Consider the following 15,609-nt stretch of genomic DNA (forward strand, 5'->3'; position numbering starts at 1 on the left):
CTAAAAAGAACAAAATAATAACTGAGTTTTAACATCATGTGAAACAATAACATTCAACTGGTGAAAAAGAAATTACAGTTACAAAAATACTACACTAAGACTCCTCTTTCTCCCTCTAGCATCTGAGCATTATTTCCTGTTGTGCTTGTCGATCCATTAAGTCTCTCATTAATGCTGTAGACATTTCTTAAGCTTCTGCCATGTGCCAGACCCTGTGCTCTGTCCTGGTCATACACAATGGCTAGTAAACAATCCCTCACCTCCAGGAGTTCACTCATGGGAAAAAAACGTATAAACAGAAATTCTTAATCCTATCTCTGGGAATGCATCTTTGTATCCAGAGGACCACAGACAACACCTGGCACAAAGTAAGTAGCTCTTAATAAATGTATATCAAGAGGTCTGGACCCCACTACCATTTCTGCCTCCGACCAGCCAGATGGCTTTGTTCCAGTATTGAAACCTCAGCATAAACTAACTTAAAGTAAAAAATGTGTTTTCTGTTCATTCGGCAAGCCTGTGTTGAGCCCTTTGCAAGTGTGTCAGGCTCTGTTCTGTATTGAAATTCCAAAAGTGAATGAAGGAAAGTGCTTTGTTACTTGCCTCATGAGCTGGCAAGGGAGACACATAAGTAATAATGGGTGATAAACACTCTAATAGAAAAAAAACGGGGGCGCCTGGGTGGCTCAGTGGATTAAGCCGCTGCCTTCGGCTCAGGTCATGATCTCAGGGTCCTGGGATCGAGCCCCGCATCAGGCTCTCTGCTCCGTGGGGAGCCTGCTTCCTCCTCTCTCTCTGCCTGCCTCTCTGCCTACTTGTGATCTCTCTCTGTCAAATAAATAAATAAAATCTTTAAAAAAAAAAAAAAAGAAAAAATGTATACAATAAATGAGTACATGAATGAGGGAGAAATTAATTCCACCCTAGTGATCAGAGAAATCTACAAAGAGAAGATGATGTATTAGCTCTGCCTTGAAGGAGGACTGTCCCAAGTCCAGGAAAGAGATATTGGTGGGCTCATTCAGGAGCCCAGCTTGAGCAAAGACACGAGGTATGGAAGGCCAGTTGCGTATGCACTGTTATTCCTCCCCTCTGGAAGACATGAGGAAGGACCAGATGATCCTTGGTGGTCTAGTCCAGGATTAGAATACCTGTAGTTTTGGGAACGATCACCATCTGAATGTTGAAATGAAATAATTCCTACTAAAAGACATGGGTGGGTGTTTCTTTATGTTCTTTACATTAAAAGTCTTCAAATCTTTAACTAATGTCTTTTATTTCCATTATTTAAAGATGAAAAATTGTTCAGTGGAAAAAATTTCAAATCCAATATTAAGATTATCTTTTGAGGAAAGGAATAAAATGAAACAATGAGAATCTCCAGCTCTTCCCAGCCTTTCCTCAGTTGGACTTAATATCTGGTTAGAATAAGCATTAATAACCTGGAGGAAATACAGTGTTAAGGTTTATATTTTCAATTTTTATTAAAATTTTCACCACAAATGAATAATTTGGGGTAAAATTTATTTTTTTATAGTCTGTACTAGATATGATTTGCTTGTCTAATTAAAAATCTATGTACCGATTGTAGTAAATTTGCAGTATTTTAATTATCTTTTCATTTCTGTATTAAGAACAAAGGAGAGCTATGGAACTGGAAAGATAGTGCAGATGATCCTTACAGTTTTGGTAATTAAAACCTATGGAGAAATTTCTTGGCACCTGATCTTCTCCCAGCCTAAGTAACCTGTGCTAGAAATCATAAACACACACACACACACACACACACACACACACACACACACTGTATACAATATTATAGGCCACTTCAGAGGTTTTTCATTTAACTTTGCATTGCCTGATTTTCTAAAACCTGACTGCACCAAACAGTATCCGTGTATAATGGGTTTTCGGTAATTGTTTGCTGACTGTATTTTAAGTGAAAGAAGTCGTTCCCTAGGGCAGCCACTTCCCAGCCTGGAAGGACCAAAGCAGCAGCTGGGTAGCAGCACACAACCTTGGGAGGATGTTTACGAAATACTCTCAGAAACTTTGCTTACAGATAGTATCCGTTTCAATGGCATCTCCTTTTCCTATGCGGATTTACTGCTTTCTAAAGATTATTCAGCTTGTTAGGAGTAGACAGTTATTTTCATAAAGCTGTGAAAGACAAGCACAAAAAATGATTTAGTATTAAAGAAAAGGAAACTACCTAAGTTGAGGCTTTTTTTTTTTCCTTTGGCTTTTGTGCGAACCTGACACTCATGGAACTAATAGAGGTAATTCTTCCATGTGTTCTTGACACATCAGCCCTCTGAAGTAAGGGTAATGCTAAGCTGTGCAAGAAAGGTTGTTTATTTGGAGTTCAAGAAAAATTAATGGGTGTTTACGGTTTTTTTGCAAAAAAGATTTGAAATTGCTGCTGTACCGTGGGTAGGTACAGAAAATGAAATGATGAGAATATTCTTTTTTTTTTTTTAAGATTTTATTTATTTATTTGACAGAGAGAGAACATGAGCGCACAAGCATGGGGAGCAGCGGGCAGAGGCAGAGGGAGAAGCAGGCTTCCCGCTGAGTGGGGAGTCTGATGCAGGGCTTGAACCCAGGACCCTGAGATCATGACCTGAGCCAAAGTCAGAGGCTTAACCAACTGAGCCACACAAAGCACCCTGAAAATAGATATTCTTGAGGGTTGAGACTGCCGACTTGGAAAGAGGTTGAATGGTTGGAAGCTTTAATCTATGATGGTGGTTCTCTAAAAGAAGCTTAATTTTATGTAAATAGCAGTAACATAAAATATGTAGCTTCATTTAATTGAAAAAAGGCCAATAATTTCGCTATTTCTTTTTTTACTAACAAGAAATAATTAAGAAACGGAAACCAGTTTTAACCATTGTATACAGAAGGGATTTTGTAGATGATAACATAATGCCTAAGACGAGAAATGAGAGCTCCATGTGGCATTCCTTTTCATTTATATTCCTTTCAGTAATGAAATAGAATCTGTTCCCTACATCTATTTCATTAGAATTTTTGAAGCACCTGTCACCTATCATCATCAGTTTATATGTATTTCAAGTTTTCCTGATGAACAAATGTAGTAATGGAGGGTCCATATGTCCACATGTCTGGGAGGGGAGAGTCCACGTGGTTTTGGATTACCTGTCTGGACTCCCTTTCCCATTTATTGTTTGGAGTATGTCACCTTCTGTCAATCTAATTACTTCTCTAAGAAACGGCTGTGCTCAGCTCACTGCATGACAATCGCTGCCTTGTGAAAACATCCTAGAAGCCTGTGCCGTCAATTGATCTACCCCAAAAGTGTCACTCTCACATGGAAAGTTGAATTCGGTATACAGACTCACTCAAGATTTACAGAGTTCTCTGACGGAAGAGTTTCTTCAGATATGGAGCAGGACAAGCTGGTTTCAGAAGATCTCTTGCCTCCTCTTGACATACATATTCAATCTTTTCACAACACAATCAGCTGAGAGACTCTTACAGTATATATGCAGCCGGGACTTCCAGCCCCTGCAAAAAAATAATGATTTAAGTGCCTGCATTCCCTGACCAGTAACATTCGTAAAACATCAGAGAAGCTTTCAAAGGCCAGGGGCAGAGATTTTGATTTTTTTCTAGAAAAAGGCCTGAAGGAATAATGCTTATTTATCCAGCTAACAGTCCCTTTGTGTTTTTTTTTTAAGATTTTATTTATTTATTTGATAGAGGTCACAAGTAGGCAGAGAGGCAGGCAGAGAGAGAGGGAGAAGCAGACTCACTGCTGAGCAGAGAGCCTGACTCGGGGATCGATTCCAGAACCCTGGGATCATGACCTGAGTCAAAGGCAGAGGCTTTAACCCACTGAGCCACCAGGCGCCCCCTAACAGTCCCTTTAATTTATACTGACTGTTTATCGCTATGATAAAGACAGACTTGGCTGATCTAACAGTAATTCCTTTGTCATCCTTAAACAACTGTAGATTTTTAATATAATAAAGATCAGAGTTCCACATGCACACGATAGTATTTTTTATGCCGTCACATCCATCTTCAGAGCTTTATATTTCTTTTTTTTAATTTTTTATTTATTTCTTATTTTTTATAAATATATAATGTATTTTTATCCCCAGGGGTACAGGTCTGTGAATCACCAGGTTTACACACTTCACAGCACTCACCATAGCACATACCCTCCCCAGTGTCCGTAACCCCCCTCCCCCTCTCCCAACCCCCCCTCCCCCCAGCAACCCTCAGTTTGTTTTGTGAGATTAAGAGTCACTTATGGTTTGCAGAGCCTTATATTTCTACCATAATCATCTGTTCTTGGCAAAAATGTGTTCTACAAGCTTTCAGCTGAGGATAATATTTTTGAACAATTTTTTCAATGTTCTAGTTATGTGATTATGGGAATTTGCAACTCACTATTAATTTGCCCTTGGGTTTTGTATTCGTATATCTCAAAATGCCCCCTTTTTAAAAATAATACAGTTCAACTTGAAATAAGACTACACCTTTCAGTGTGAGAGATATTTTATTACTTAAATACTGGTGATTTCATTGAAAGATAATGTAGTCAGATACAAGAAGAATTTATAAGGAGAAAATGAGCCACTGTTTCCCGCCCCCCTCACTGCTGTTTCCTTTGTGACTTCATGCCATTTGCTTTGTTTGCTTAACAGTTTATATAATTCTTTAGGTACAAAATGAGCTCTGGGTTTAATGATTTTTTAAACCAAAAACTGGTAATTGCTTTATTGACTAATAAACATTCCCACTCTAAAATCTGACCTCTAGAAATATCAATATTTTAGCCATATTTTCATACTTAAAGCTTTCTCACAGCCCAATCTTTAAATTTTTCTACCTTAATTTATTTCAACATTCACCCTGCTGCTGTAGTTGTATGTGAGTGAGAGTGATCTATTCCTCATCCCTCCCTTTATAAGTATGGGAAAGCCTGGGCAGAGGAAGGTGGCCCATATTGCCCCTGGCAAGAGGCCAGAGGTGTGGACCTTCTTGCTTGCCCACGCTGGTTTGAGACTTGGCATAAAGTTTCCCTAAAATGTTCATGGAAGTCTTGTGAGAGATAATGAGTTAACATTTGTGGAGATCTTTCAATAAACTGTAATTGATGTTTGAATTTTTATAAACCAAACACAGTATCTACCCTCAAAATCTTCATAAGAATATTTAGCACACATGTCCGTGCCAGATGGATTGTAATGACAGTTGATAGGCCTCGCCTAGCCCTTGCGTTCTGTTGTCAAAAATCTGCACATCAAAACAACTATAATTTTTACAATATGATTTATTGACTAAAAGATTTGGGTGCACATTGAAAAATCTACTGTCGAGATAAGACTATAAATTAATGTTATATAAGATAAGACCTTAAATTAAGGGTTTATGTAAGAATATTCCTATCATGCCTTGTAGAAATATAGGCAGGTAAATTTTGAAAATCATCAGATAATATTTTCTTGATCTGACATCTTTCTCTACATAAGTGAATTTTTATGAAAAATAGGTGGATTATGATGCAAGACACTCAGAAATTATTCTCAAGGATATGTGGAGATCAAAGCAGAAACACATCATAATACAGCAAATAGTTATCACCCGGAAGAATACTCTTGAAGTTGAGATAATGCTAACAAAACAGCCTAAAACAGAAAATTAAGTTAGTGAATAAAATTATTATTTTAAAGTATTGTAACATTCTTTGTAGTATTATTTTAAGAACCACCCCCCCCCAGTTACTTATTCTGGGTAAAAATGATGGCATGGATCCATGGTAGGGGGACAGGTGGCCCCACCAATTATAAATTCCCCAAGATCGTAAATGTATATATTATCTTCTTGTGTCAAAATATTCATTTTTAATATTCAAACATTATACCACATAATAAGCTGTAACCATATGTTTATTTGTTATATTATACCAGTATAACATTAATAAATATTTACAGAGCTGCCGTGTATCATAGATGTATTAGAAATGGTAGCTCTCTTAGTTTGATTTTAAGTGAAAATCTTCCATGCCTCAGAAACTAATTTTAAATGTTACATTTGTTACACATTGATAAGAGCCAAGGAGTTTAAATTGTTAAGACTGACACCCCCTTTTTAACTCATGTTGTTTTATTTATTTTCCCCAATTGCATGAATTAAAGATGGAGTGTTATCTCAGCTTTTGCTTTATTTGTACGTGAATTCTGTCTTTAATAAAGATGAGCTCTGCTGAGCTTTCCATTAATGAGAGACACATAGGTACCTAGCCCTTTATAAACGATGGTAGTACCAAAAAAAAATCAGAAATGCTGTTAGTCTATTAATAATTGACATAGCAAGCCATGTGATTAATCAGAAGTTTTATGATCTCTAAAAGATAACATTATCTCTGTAAATCAGATGGTGTACAATTAACTTGACAACCATCAGTTAAAGGGGAGTAAAAGAAAAAAAAAGAGGGAAAGTAAAACTCAGGACTCCTGACTCATACTTTTTCTGTTACATTGTTACACTCGTGTTTATCCTTCTGTGACAGCTGAGACTAGACCAGTCCTACATTCAGGAGACAGGAGGTGCAGGAAAAGGCACTGACTTTTCACTTTCATGTGTCAGCAGGCAGTCTCAGGGTGATCCTACTCAGCTGGAACCAGAAGGAACTTTTGCTACTTTGGTAGTTAATGACTTGGTTGCCTATTTTCAGTGTTCTCTGGCTTCCTTGCTCAGCTGATGGAAAGTTAAGCTCTCAGCCATTTTGACTTTTCTTTCAGCCTGGGTTTAGGCAGATAGTTTCTCAGTATTATCAATCTCGATACAGATTTTCCCAAGTACAGACTTCTAGCCAGACTGGACAAAGGCGATTCTCGATATGATCACAGTGTCTGGACGTTCTTAATGGGTGCTTTGCGAGAATATCACCTGGGTTCTCTTACAGCCTTTTGCTGTCACGTGCACATCTAAAGGGGTGCCAGGACACCAGGAGCACCAACCATTATGTTAAACAAACTAGAGATCCGTTTCCATTTCTGCTTTTGTCACAATCGCAAATTCCGAAATCATTGTGTAACGCCCTGACTTCTAACTTTCCTGTGGGAAGATGGTGTTGCAATTTGCCACCTTACTTGTATTCTTCTGTAAGTGTCGGCAATTAGATATTTGAAGCATATATGACTTTCGTACCATGAAATTTCAGCCCTCGTACCGTCTTTGTTCATTGACTGAATTTCGTTGTAAAGGGAATATTGCCCTTTTATATTTTTTGTAACTAGTAATGGGTATGCTATTGAAATCACTCCCGGGGGTTTTCTCTGTGGTTCCTTTACCCTAATGTAAAAAAAAAAAGCATATGTAATAGCAACCTGAAATACTGGACAGCATGAACTTCTCTAACACCCCTGAATGTCTCTTACAGCCTCTGTCTAGGTTTGAACTTTCCAAATTATGTATTTCAGACGTTGAGAAAGAAGGGCCTTAATGGCTGTGACAGCCCAGATCCCGATGCAGACGATTCAGTAGGTCACAGCCCTGAGTCTGAGGACAAGTACAGGAAAATTAACGAAGATATTGATCTAATGATCAGCAGGCAAAGATTGTGTGTAAGTACTCGGAACACCCTTCATTTTTTTTACTCTTGATATTTCTCTGAACCTGGCAGGCCTTGAACAAGAAAGAAAACAAAGGCTGTGAAAGCCCCGATCCCGACTCCTCTTATGCACTCACCCCACGCACTGAAGAAAAATACAAAAAAATTAATGAAGAATTTGATAATATGATCAAGAGTCATAAAATTCCTGTAAGTACCGAAGGTAGATGGCTGGTCCGCTGATAACCTGCTGCAGTAACATCCCTTAACCCTTTCAGTGATGACTTTCTCTACGAAGCCCTAGAAAGTCAAACCGATAAAATAGCCATCTCATCCCACGGGCAGTGCGTTTAGAAAGCAAACCCGAAGGGGTGCTGAACTTAGGTAATCTAAGAGTTGCCGTCAAGAAGTCCATTCGGAGGCAGAAGGTACACAGGCAGAAGAGACACACCCTGAATTTACACCATCTTTAAACACACGGTTCACACGAATCACATGCACTGGTAAAAGGCTGGACTCTCCTGAAAAGCTGGAGGATTTACTGTAGTATATGCACATATCGGTCCTGAGCCCAGGTACGTGAGTGGACGCAGTTCTCCCACGATCGCCATTCTAAAGGAAGCTTGTTTCTGAATAAAGCTTCCGCCCCTCTCCCTACACATGACCTCCAACAGCAGCACTGAAGGGTTAAAGCTAATGCTCGCTGCAGGGAAGCAGACTGCATGAAAACCTAATGGTAAGATTTCAACGTGTCTGTGTGCTGGGGTGATTTTAAAACTTTATCAGAAGATTCGCTTTGCCTACACCAACGTTTCCCATGCTTTAACATTTGGCTAAGTTTTTGTCTTAACCAAGTCAAAGGATGTCTAACAATCAATCATATGCCTTGCCAGATATTTAAGAGAAATAACTCCGCATGTATTATTTTGTTTGCCCACATAGAGAGGGGAAAAGTACATACCTTTTTTTATACTCTGTCATCAGTCAAGTGATGTTAATTTTGTGACATCGAGTGATGCAACTCAGAGGTTCACGTGCTTTCTGAATAACTAATGTTAGAGTCTGAAACCCTCATTGTGTACCAGCTCTTCAGGAGGTAATTAATTCCTTTCTCAAAAAAGAACATTTTTCGTAAGTTAGCAAAACACCCTCAACTCTGCAGTGAAAATATGCCTCGGCAATTACAAGCACAGATATTTGGGGACAAGAGCTCTAGGCCGCGTCCACATTTGCACTCACAGGATAAATTAATGCCCTACACGTAGGAAGTGCACAACCAACCTGTGTTGAATTAAATCGAACACTTTAAAACTCATTTATATAAAAAAAACCTCATTAATAAAATGTATGAATATTAAACTTTCTATCCTCATAAATATGTGTGCTTCTTTTGTTAAATGAAATAATGTCAGCAAGAGAGCTTTTGTGGAATCAGAATTACTAATACCCAGTATTCGTGTATGAGCCACTTAGCTAAGTGGCTCAAATTCTTAAAGGTTTCATAAAATCAAGTACTACCTACAACACATCCACGTGGGCACTTGATCAAAAATAAAACATTTCCTATCAGACATAGCAATGCATACATCGCTATTCATAGGGAATTCTATTTTTTTTTTTAATATCCTATTTATTCATTTGACACAGAGAGAGAGAGATCACAAGTAGAGCAGCAGACAGAGAGAGAGGGGGAAGCAGGCTCCCTGCGGAGCAGAGAGCGCGATGCGGGGCTCAATCCCAGGACCCCGAGACCATGACCTGAGCCGAAGGCAGCGGCTTAACCCACTGAGCCACCCAGGCGCCCCTGCCTATAGAATTCTTAAACGATAAAATGCCCATTGAGATTTTATCTTGCCCAGAAGAAGGAACCCCTTGCCCAAAGAAACCTCTCCTTTGGGCCAATTTTTAATTCGTATGGGCTGAGTTTCACTTACTATAGAATATACTGGTTTAAAGCTGCTGGGCATAAATGTTTGTGAAGATGAGACTGTAGGTGTCTCAATCGGAAGGAATCCCCTGTCCAGTTAAGGAAGGGCAGTATATACAATACTGCAGATCACGCTCCATGGCCGTGATCCTAAATGCGTGTGAAGCTTTAACCCCCGGAGGCTCTGGGAGAATGCCCGTATTTGCACACTGGATCTTTTTCCCATGCTTTAGGAGAAGGAGGTGTGATGCCTAACCTGGACTCCCTTACAGTAATTCATCCTGTCCTGCAAAGAGTTCAAAATCAGGATACATGATTTCTTAAGAGGTGCAGTGGTGTGTGGCGGTGGATGAAAAACCACATGAGAGTTTATAGGGCGGGCTGTGAGAAGGACTACACAGCTCCTAGCTGTGCCTCTGAGTCTTCGTCTCTGTAGTAAGTGCTTCAGGCTCCACGATGAAAAGCCCAGTTTTCGCACATTGCTTTCAGTTGCTGGAAGTAAATTTTGTTGAAAGTTTCCACAGCTGCTAAAACATTTGCAGCAGGGCAAGGACACTCTGCCCTTTGTATGTAGAGAGTGTCTCCACCTCTTTAAAAACATTACAAGACTGTTTTTCTAATTCAAAGACCCAGTTTGAAGAGTTTCCCTTTTAAAATAGAAAATTTAATATTGCAATCACCTGTTACGATTTAATTTATGCCCATATTCCTCAATTACATGAAATAATTCATGGATGATTTGGAATCTTGTTGACCAGCATTTCCTCGTGTGGGGTTTGCCACGGTTCATGCTGGGCCTCACAGCAAGAAAAAAAAACAGTTCCATTTGAGGAACCAGGAATTAGGAAATGGGCTGAGGGAAGGAGGCGTGGTTGCAAGACCGGTTGAAAGTGAACAGGAAGGGAGGAAGTGGAAATAGTATGTGTTTTCTTCAAATAACAGCCTGTGAGGAGAGAGAAGTACTGCTGTAACTAGAATCAAGGAAAGAGTTAAAAGGAAAAGCTCTGGAGATTATTTATCTACTGAGGAGGAATGCTTGCAGGAAAGAAAAGATCAAAGGCACTGGTGAAATGGGGCCACAATGGTGAGCTACTCAAGGAAGGAGGAGTTGGGGGCAGAACAGGACAGAGATGTGTGTAGACCCATGACCTAGTTAAGGCGGTAGATGTGTAGAGTGAAGTTACGTATGTGACCACCTAGTGATTTCTGTGTTTCATATTGAACTTAGCTTCTACAGGTATTGAGGTGAGGGAGTAGGTGCTGGAGAGAGGACCAAGAATGATGAAGGTGTAGACATTGTGAGAAATTGGGGATGAGAAAGGAAAGAGCGAGTACAGGCCAAGGTTTTCAGACAACCTTGAGGAAATTCGAGTATCAGCAATTGGAGTTGTGTGATTTCTTTTCTCAGTTGGTTCTCAGCAGCCTGGTGATGGTTGATTGAAAGGGAGTATCATGAGTGGCCCAAAAAGGGGATTGAGTCCAGTCATTCACATTAAATGAAAGAGGGCCTATTAACTAAAAATATTTTATTAAAAATATTTTATTTAACTTTTTATTGGACTTTTCCTTGTGGTAAGTTTGGGAAAATAGTGGGTTTTGGGTAAGAGTTCAGATACCTTTCTGACCACGATGACTCACTTCAGTAACCATGATCAGTTTGTTCAAGGATAGACACTAAAAGCTTTTTAGCTCTCTTGTCTGTGTATCGTAAAGCAGGCCTGGCGTTGTGGGCATGTGACCTGTGCAGTTACACAGGGCCCTGTTCTTGTAGGCTTGGCCATCGCCATCTTGAAATTCTTCATAATTTTTTTTTAAGATTTTCTCCATTTATTTGACAGAGAGAGAGATAGTCAGATCAAGAACACAACAAGCAGGGGTAGTGGGAGAGGGAGAAGCAGGCCTCCCTCGAGGCAGGGAGCCCGATGCGGGGCATCCATCCCAGGACCCCGGGATCATGACCTGAGCCGAAGGCAGATGCTTAACGACTGAGCCACCCAGGCGCCCCCTTCATAATTTTTTAACAGGGGCCACACATTTCCATTTTAGCTTGGGCCCTGAAAATTACATAGTAGTCCTGCCTACAGCATTTTATTCAGTCACCCCAAATACCCGCTTCCTACCTGTCTTGAGTGTTCTAAAATTTGGAGCCCGGCCCTGAGATATATGCAAGTCAGGAGCTCTTAACTACTCTCAGGACTCCAATTTTTAGACAAAAGTTTTTTAAAAAGATGTTTTTAAGTTCCCTAATTTTGAAAAATCAAGAAAACAAACAATGCTAAATTCATCTAAACATTTATGCATTTTTGTAGCCTTTGCATTCCCTAAAATGTTTAGAGCTGGTTAATCTCTTTATGTTTGCAAACAGCTCATGTCTCAGATCAGGTCAAGGGACATTAAATGACTTGCCTGTTTAAATGGCAATTTATTGCACAACAGGATTGCAACTGAGATTTCTGATATAAAGCCTGTTGTTCTTTCTGAGTCTCTGAGCTATCTCCTCAGCGTGGTCATTTTTAAGCTTATAATTCAACTTTAAAATTATTTAGCCATTCCCTAATACATATAAAGAAAAAAACAAAAGATAGAATGCAAAAGATGTTAGCATATTTTATAAATGTGATTCTTTAAATATGCTTTGGTATCAGAGTTATATCTGACTGCTATTTAACCAATCACAAGAGGATTTCATGCCTATCAAATTGTTTACAGCCCAGAATGCTGGAAACTGAGTAATTCTTTGGGATGATGGTCAGAGGAAGAGAGGAGTAGAGAGATTTTCACTGAACCAGTCATTAGGGTGGTCCAGATTTTATGAAATAATTATTGATAATTTTTCTTACTTTGGATGTGCATGCAGTCAGAGGAAATGGGCTTTGCTGTCTACTGAGACACAATCAACACTCCATAGAATGTTCAGGGGAGAAATAGTTTTATAGCAGATCCTTAAGTATTCAATCATAGTTAAACATCTATAAGTAGTAATACTGAGTACAGATAAAAACACTTGTAACTAAAAGATAGCTTTAAAATACCAAAGCTGAGTAAATACGGAAGAAAGGGATCTTGAAGGCTTATTTTCTCCTGAGACCTCAGTCACACCCTGGCAGTTATGAGCACAGAGCTCCCTCTAACATGGGTCCTCAGCTACATGTCATGAGAACCCTTTTAGTTCATTATTTTCATGGTTCACAATAATAAGCTGCTAACATGAAGCCCATACTCACTTCACAGTATGATTTCTGACTGCAGTATTTTATTTCTGTCCAAAAACTTATACTGTGTTACACAGTGATTTAATGGAAAAAGTAACAGGCTCAGTCACTTACTAGTTAGATGACCTTGGGGCACTTAATCTCACAGATTTTAAAAGGAAAGGATTATATCCATAGTGAAGGGATGTTGAAAGGGTTGGATCATGGAAAAAAAAAAAAAAAAAGAAAGGGTTGGATCACATAATGTATGTGAATTATATAGTGTGGCGTCTGCTCAGTAAATAATATACAGTAAATTGTAAGCTTGTATTTTCATATTAGTACAGTGTCTTCCTAAATCTTCTCCTTTGATGAAAAATATTCAATTCATATGATAAAAATTAGACGAAGTGCTGTGTTTCCTGACAACAAAAGAGCTCTAGCAGCTTGATGAAAGGGAACATTATTTGGCCAACATCATAAGTGATGTTACAAAGGAAAGAAAAGCAAGAGAAAGAGATCAGGAGAAGGATGGGGGTAGGACAAACTGCACAATGAAATAAGGTAGCCAGGGTGGGCTTCCTTGAGAAGGCCAGACTTTGAGCAGAAAATTGAAGGAAGTGCTGGAGTTAGCCGTGGAAATGAGACAAAAGGGAGTGAGTGAGGAAGAGGACAGTAGGAAATCAGATCATGAAGCCTGGTGAAACCTGGTATTTATGGGGCCTTATGGAACATTGGAAGAAGTTGGGCTTTTCTCTGAGTAAGGTCGGAGCTTCTCACAGGGTTTGGAATAGAGGGTTGTCATCATCTGATCTGTGCTTTTAAAGCATCAATTTGATTGCTAGATTGAAAATAAAAAGGAGGAGGGCAAGGATAGAAGCACGTGACTAGGAGATGACTGCAAAATCAAGGCAAAAGGAGATGGTGCTGGAACCAGAGTGGTAGCCATTAGAATGAGAGGTGTCTGGAGAGTGGAGATATATGGAAGTTAAGCCAATAGGATTTCTGGTTAGACTGGATGTGTGGGAGAGAGTGAAGATTCTTCAAGGGGAACTCCCAAGGATTTTATTCTGTGCCATTGAAAGCATCGTCATCAGTTGGAGATGAAGAAAGGTATGAGTGGAGCTAGATTGGAGTTGATTTGGAGATGTCTATTAGACATTCAAGTAGAAATATTAAGATTGCTGTTGGATATGCAACGCTGAATAAGGAGGGAGATCTGAGCCACAGATAAAGGACTATGCTACTCTTAAATTCAAAGGTCAGGGAGAAATGAGAACCTGCAACAAAAGCTGAAAAGGAGCAGCCATCGAGGTAGGAGGGGGAGTCCAGAGTTTTGAAAGGGAAGAAAGTTTATCAAGAAGGAGTGACTGCTGTGTTCAAGTTGAGGATTGAGGAGTTCCCATTGATTTCTCAACCCGAAGGTTAATAGTGACCATGACAAGAGGATTTTCAGTGAATGGTTGGAGGAACACTTTTTAATGGAATGAGTTGAAAGAAAACTGTATGCTATATTTACAACCCAAATTACAAAAGCAGATTTGCCATTAGTAGTATGATTTTCCAAGATGGCGAACAATTTTTAATGAAGTTCCTTACTTGAAAGTAGAATATTCCCTCAATGCACACAGTAATTGCACTTCTGGAAATTTCAGTATATAATAAAATCCATGTTTCAATGTATGAAAATAACTTGTGTTTGTAGAACAAAGTTAGTTCTGATTCACATCATTATAAATGGGTTTTTTCACACAGATGAATTATCCAGTGGGGGCTTTTGAAAGTTGAATGGGATAAGAGATGATTCTTTGTTGTGTTGAACTGTCCCACATATGACAGGGTATATAGAACACCTGCCTACCTACCCAGAAAATACCAGCCACACCCCCAATTATTGTGACACCCCAAAACTGTTCCACAGATTTCCAAAGTGTTCCCTAGGGAGGGAGTTCACCCCTGTAGAGTACCACTATTCTAGATCTAGAGAGTCACTATAATGGCTTTGGGGAAACATGGTCATTGAAGGGAGTTTAGTAGAAGGACTGTTGATAAATAGGTAGAGTTCAGTGAAACCCAAAGGAATGGTGAAGTATATTACAGCTTGCAACCTGGAAGCTGTTACCAGCTTTTAACCAGGCCTAAAGGAGCAAGAGGACACAAAAGATACCAGCGGCACAGCAAGATCTGAGAATATAGAAGACATGACACCAAAAGAGGGGTGACCTTCATGAGCGGGAATGCAGCCTCTGCCAACCTGCAGCTCCCCAGGGAGAATGCTATAGTAGCCAAATACCCTGACTTCTCTCCTACTCTCTGTACTTCTGCCGGTGCCTCCCCTGGCCCAGCTGAAGCCAGAGGGCAGGGGGAGCCAGGTGCATACAGCCTGGAGACTCAGCCTGCTGGGCCCAGGCAATGAAGAAGTTGGAGAGCGGATCTGGAGGGGCAAATAGAACCTCCCACAGATGTTTACCTTTGTTTTCTTAGGTATTCTAAGTAATTCTTATTTGGCCTTTTACTACAATGCAATATTTCATTCAGTCTACACACATTTATTTTACAACATACACTAATACTTTTTGTTGTTTAAAAGGCTCTGAAAATTTGAGCCTCTGGAAATTCATCCTTTGACGTCTTATCCAACACTTATGTTTCATTGTATCATGATGTGGATCCAAAGTTATTGTTTGTTACTCTGCTTAAAATAGATAAAGTCTTAATAAAGACTGACTGTTTTAATAAAGCGCTTTAGCATTTTTATTTTGCTGTAAAACAGTGAAGAATCAAAGACATTTGTAAAAGAGTTATGAAACATTTGCTTCTGTACGTATCAATATGTCCAGATCATGGAAGAAAAGAAAACAGGAAAAATGAAGAGTAAGAGAACATAAGCCTAAATAGAG

At 39.4% G+C, this 15,609-nt stretch overlaps 1 protein-coding gene across 11 annotated transcripts in view; it reads left to right on the forward strand.

Annotated features, from left to right (window-relative positions):
• Window positions 1-15,609, forward strand: part of MEF2C (myocyte enhancer factor 2C) — a 160,954-nt gene that overhangs the window by 109,001 nt on the left and 36,344 nt on the right. For 7 of the 11 annotated variants that reach the window (XM_046000018.1, XM_046000017.1, XM_046000023.1 and 4 more), the window contains exon 4: window positions 7,461-7,604. In XM_046000018.1, coding sequence (XP_045855974.1) covers window positions 7,461-7,604 — 144 coding nt within the window. Of the gene's footprint in view, window positions 1-7,460; window positions 7,605-7,663; window positions 7,802-15,609 lie in introns of all 11 variants that reach the window. The other 4 variants (XM_046000024.1, XM_046000022.1, XM_046000027.1 and 1 more) reach the window with 2 other exon arrangements.

Source organism: Meles meles, chromosome 3, assembly GCF_922984935.1.
Source record: "Meles meles chromosome 3, mMelMel3.1 paternal haplotype, whole genome shotgun sequence".
NCBI lineage: Eukaryota > Metazoa > Chordata > Mammalia > Carnivora > Mustelidae > Meles > Meles meles.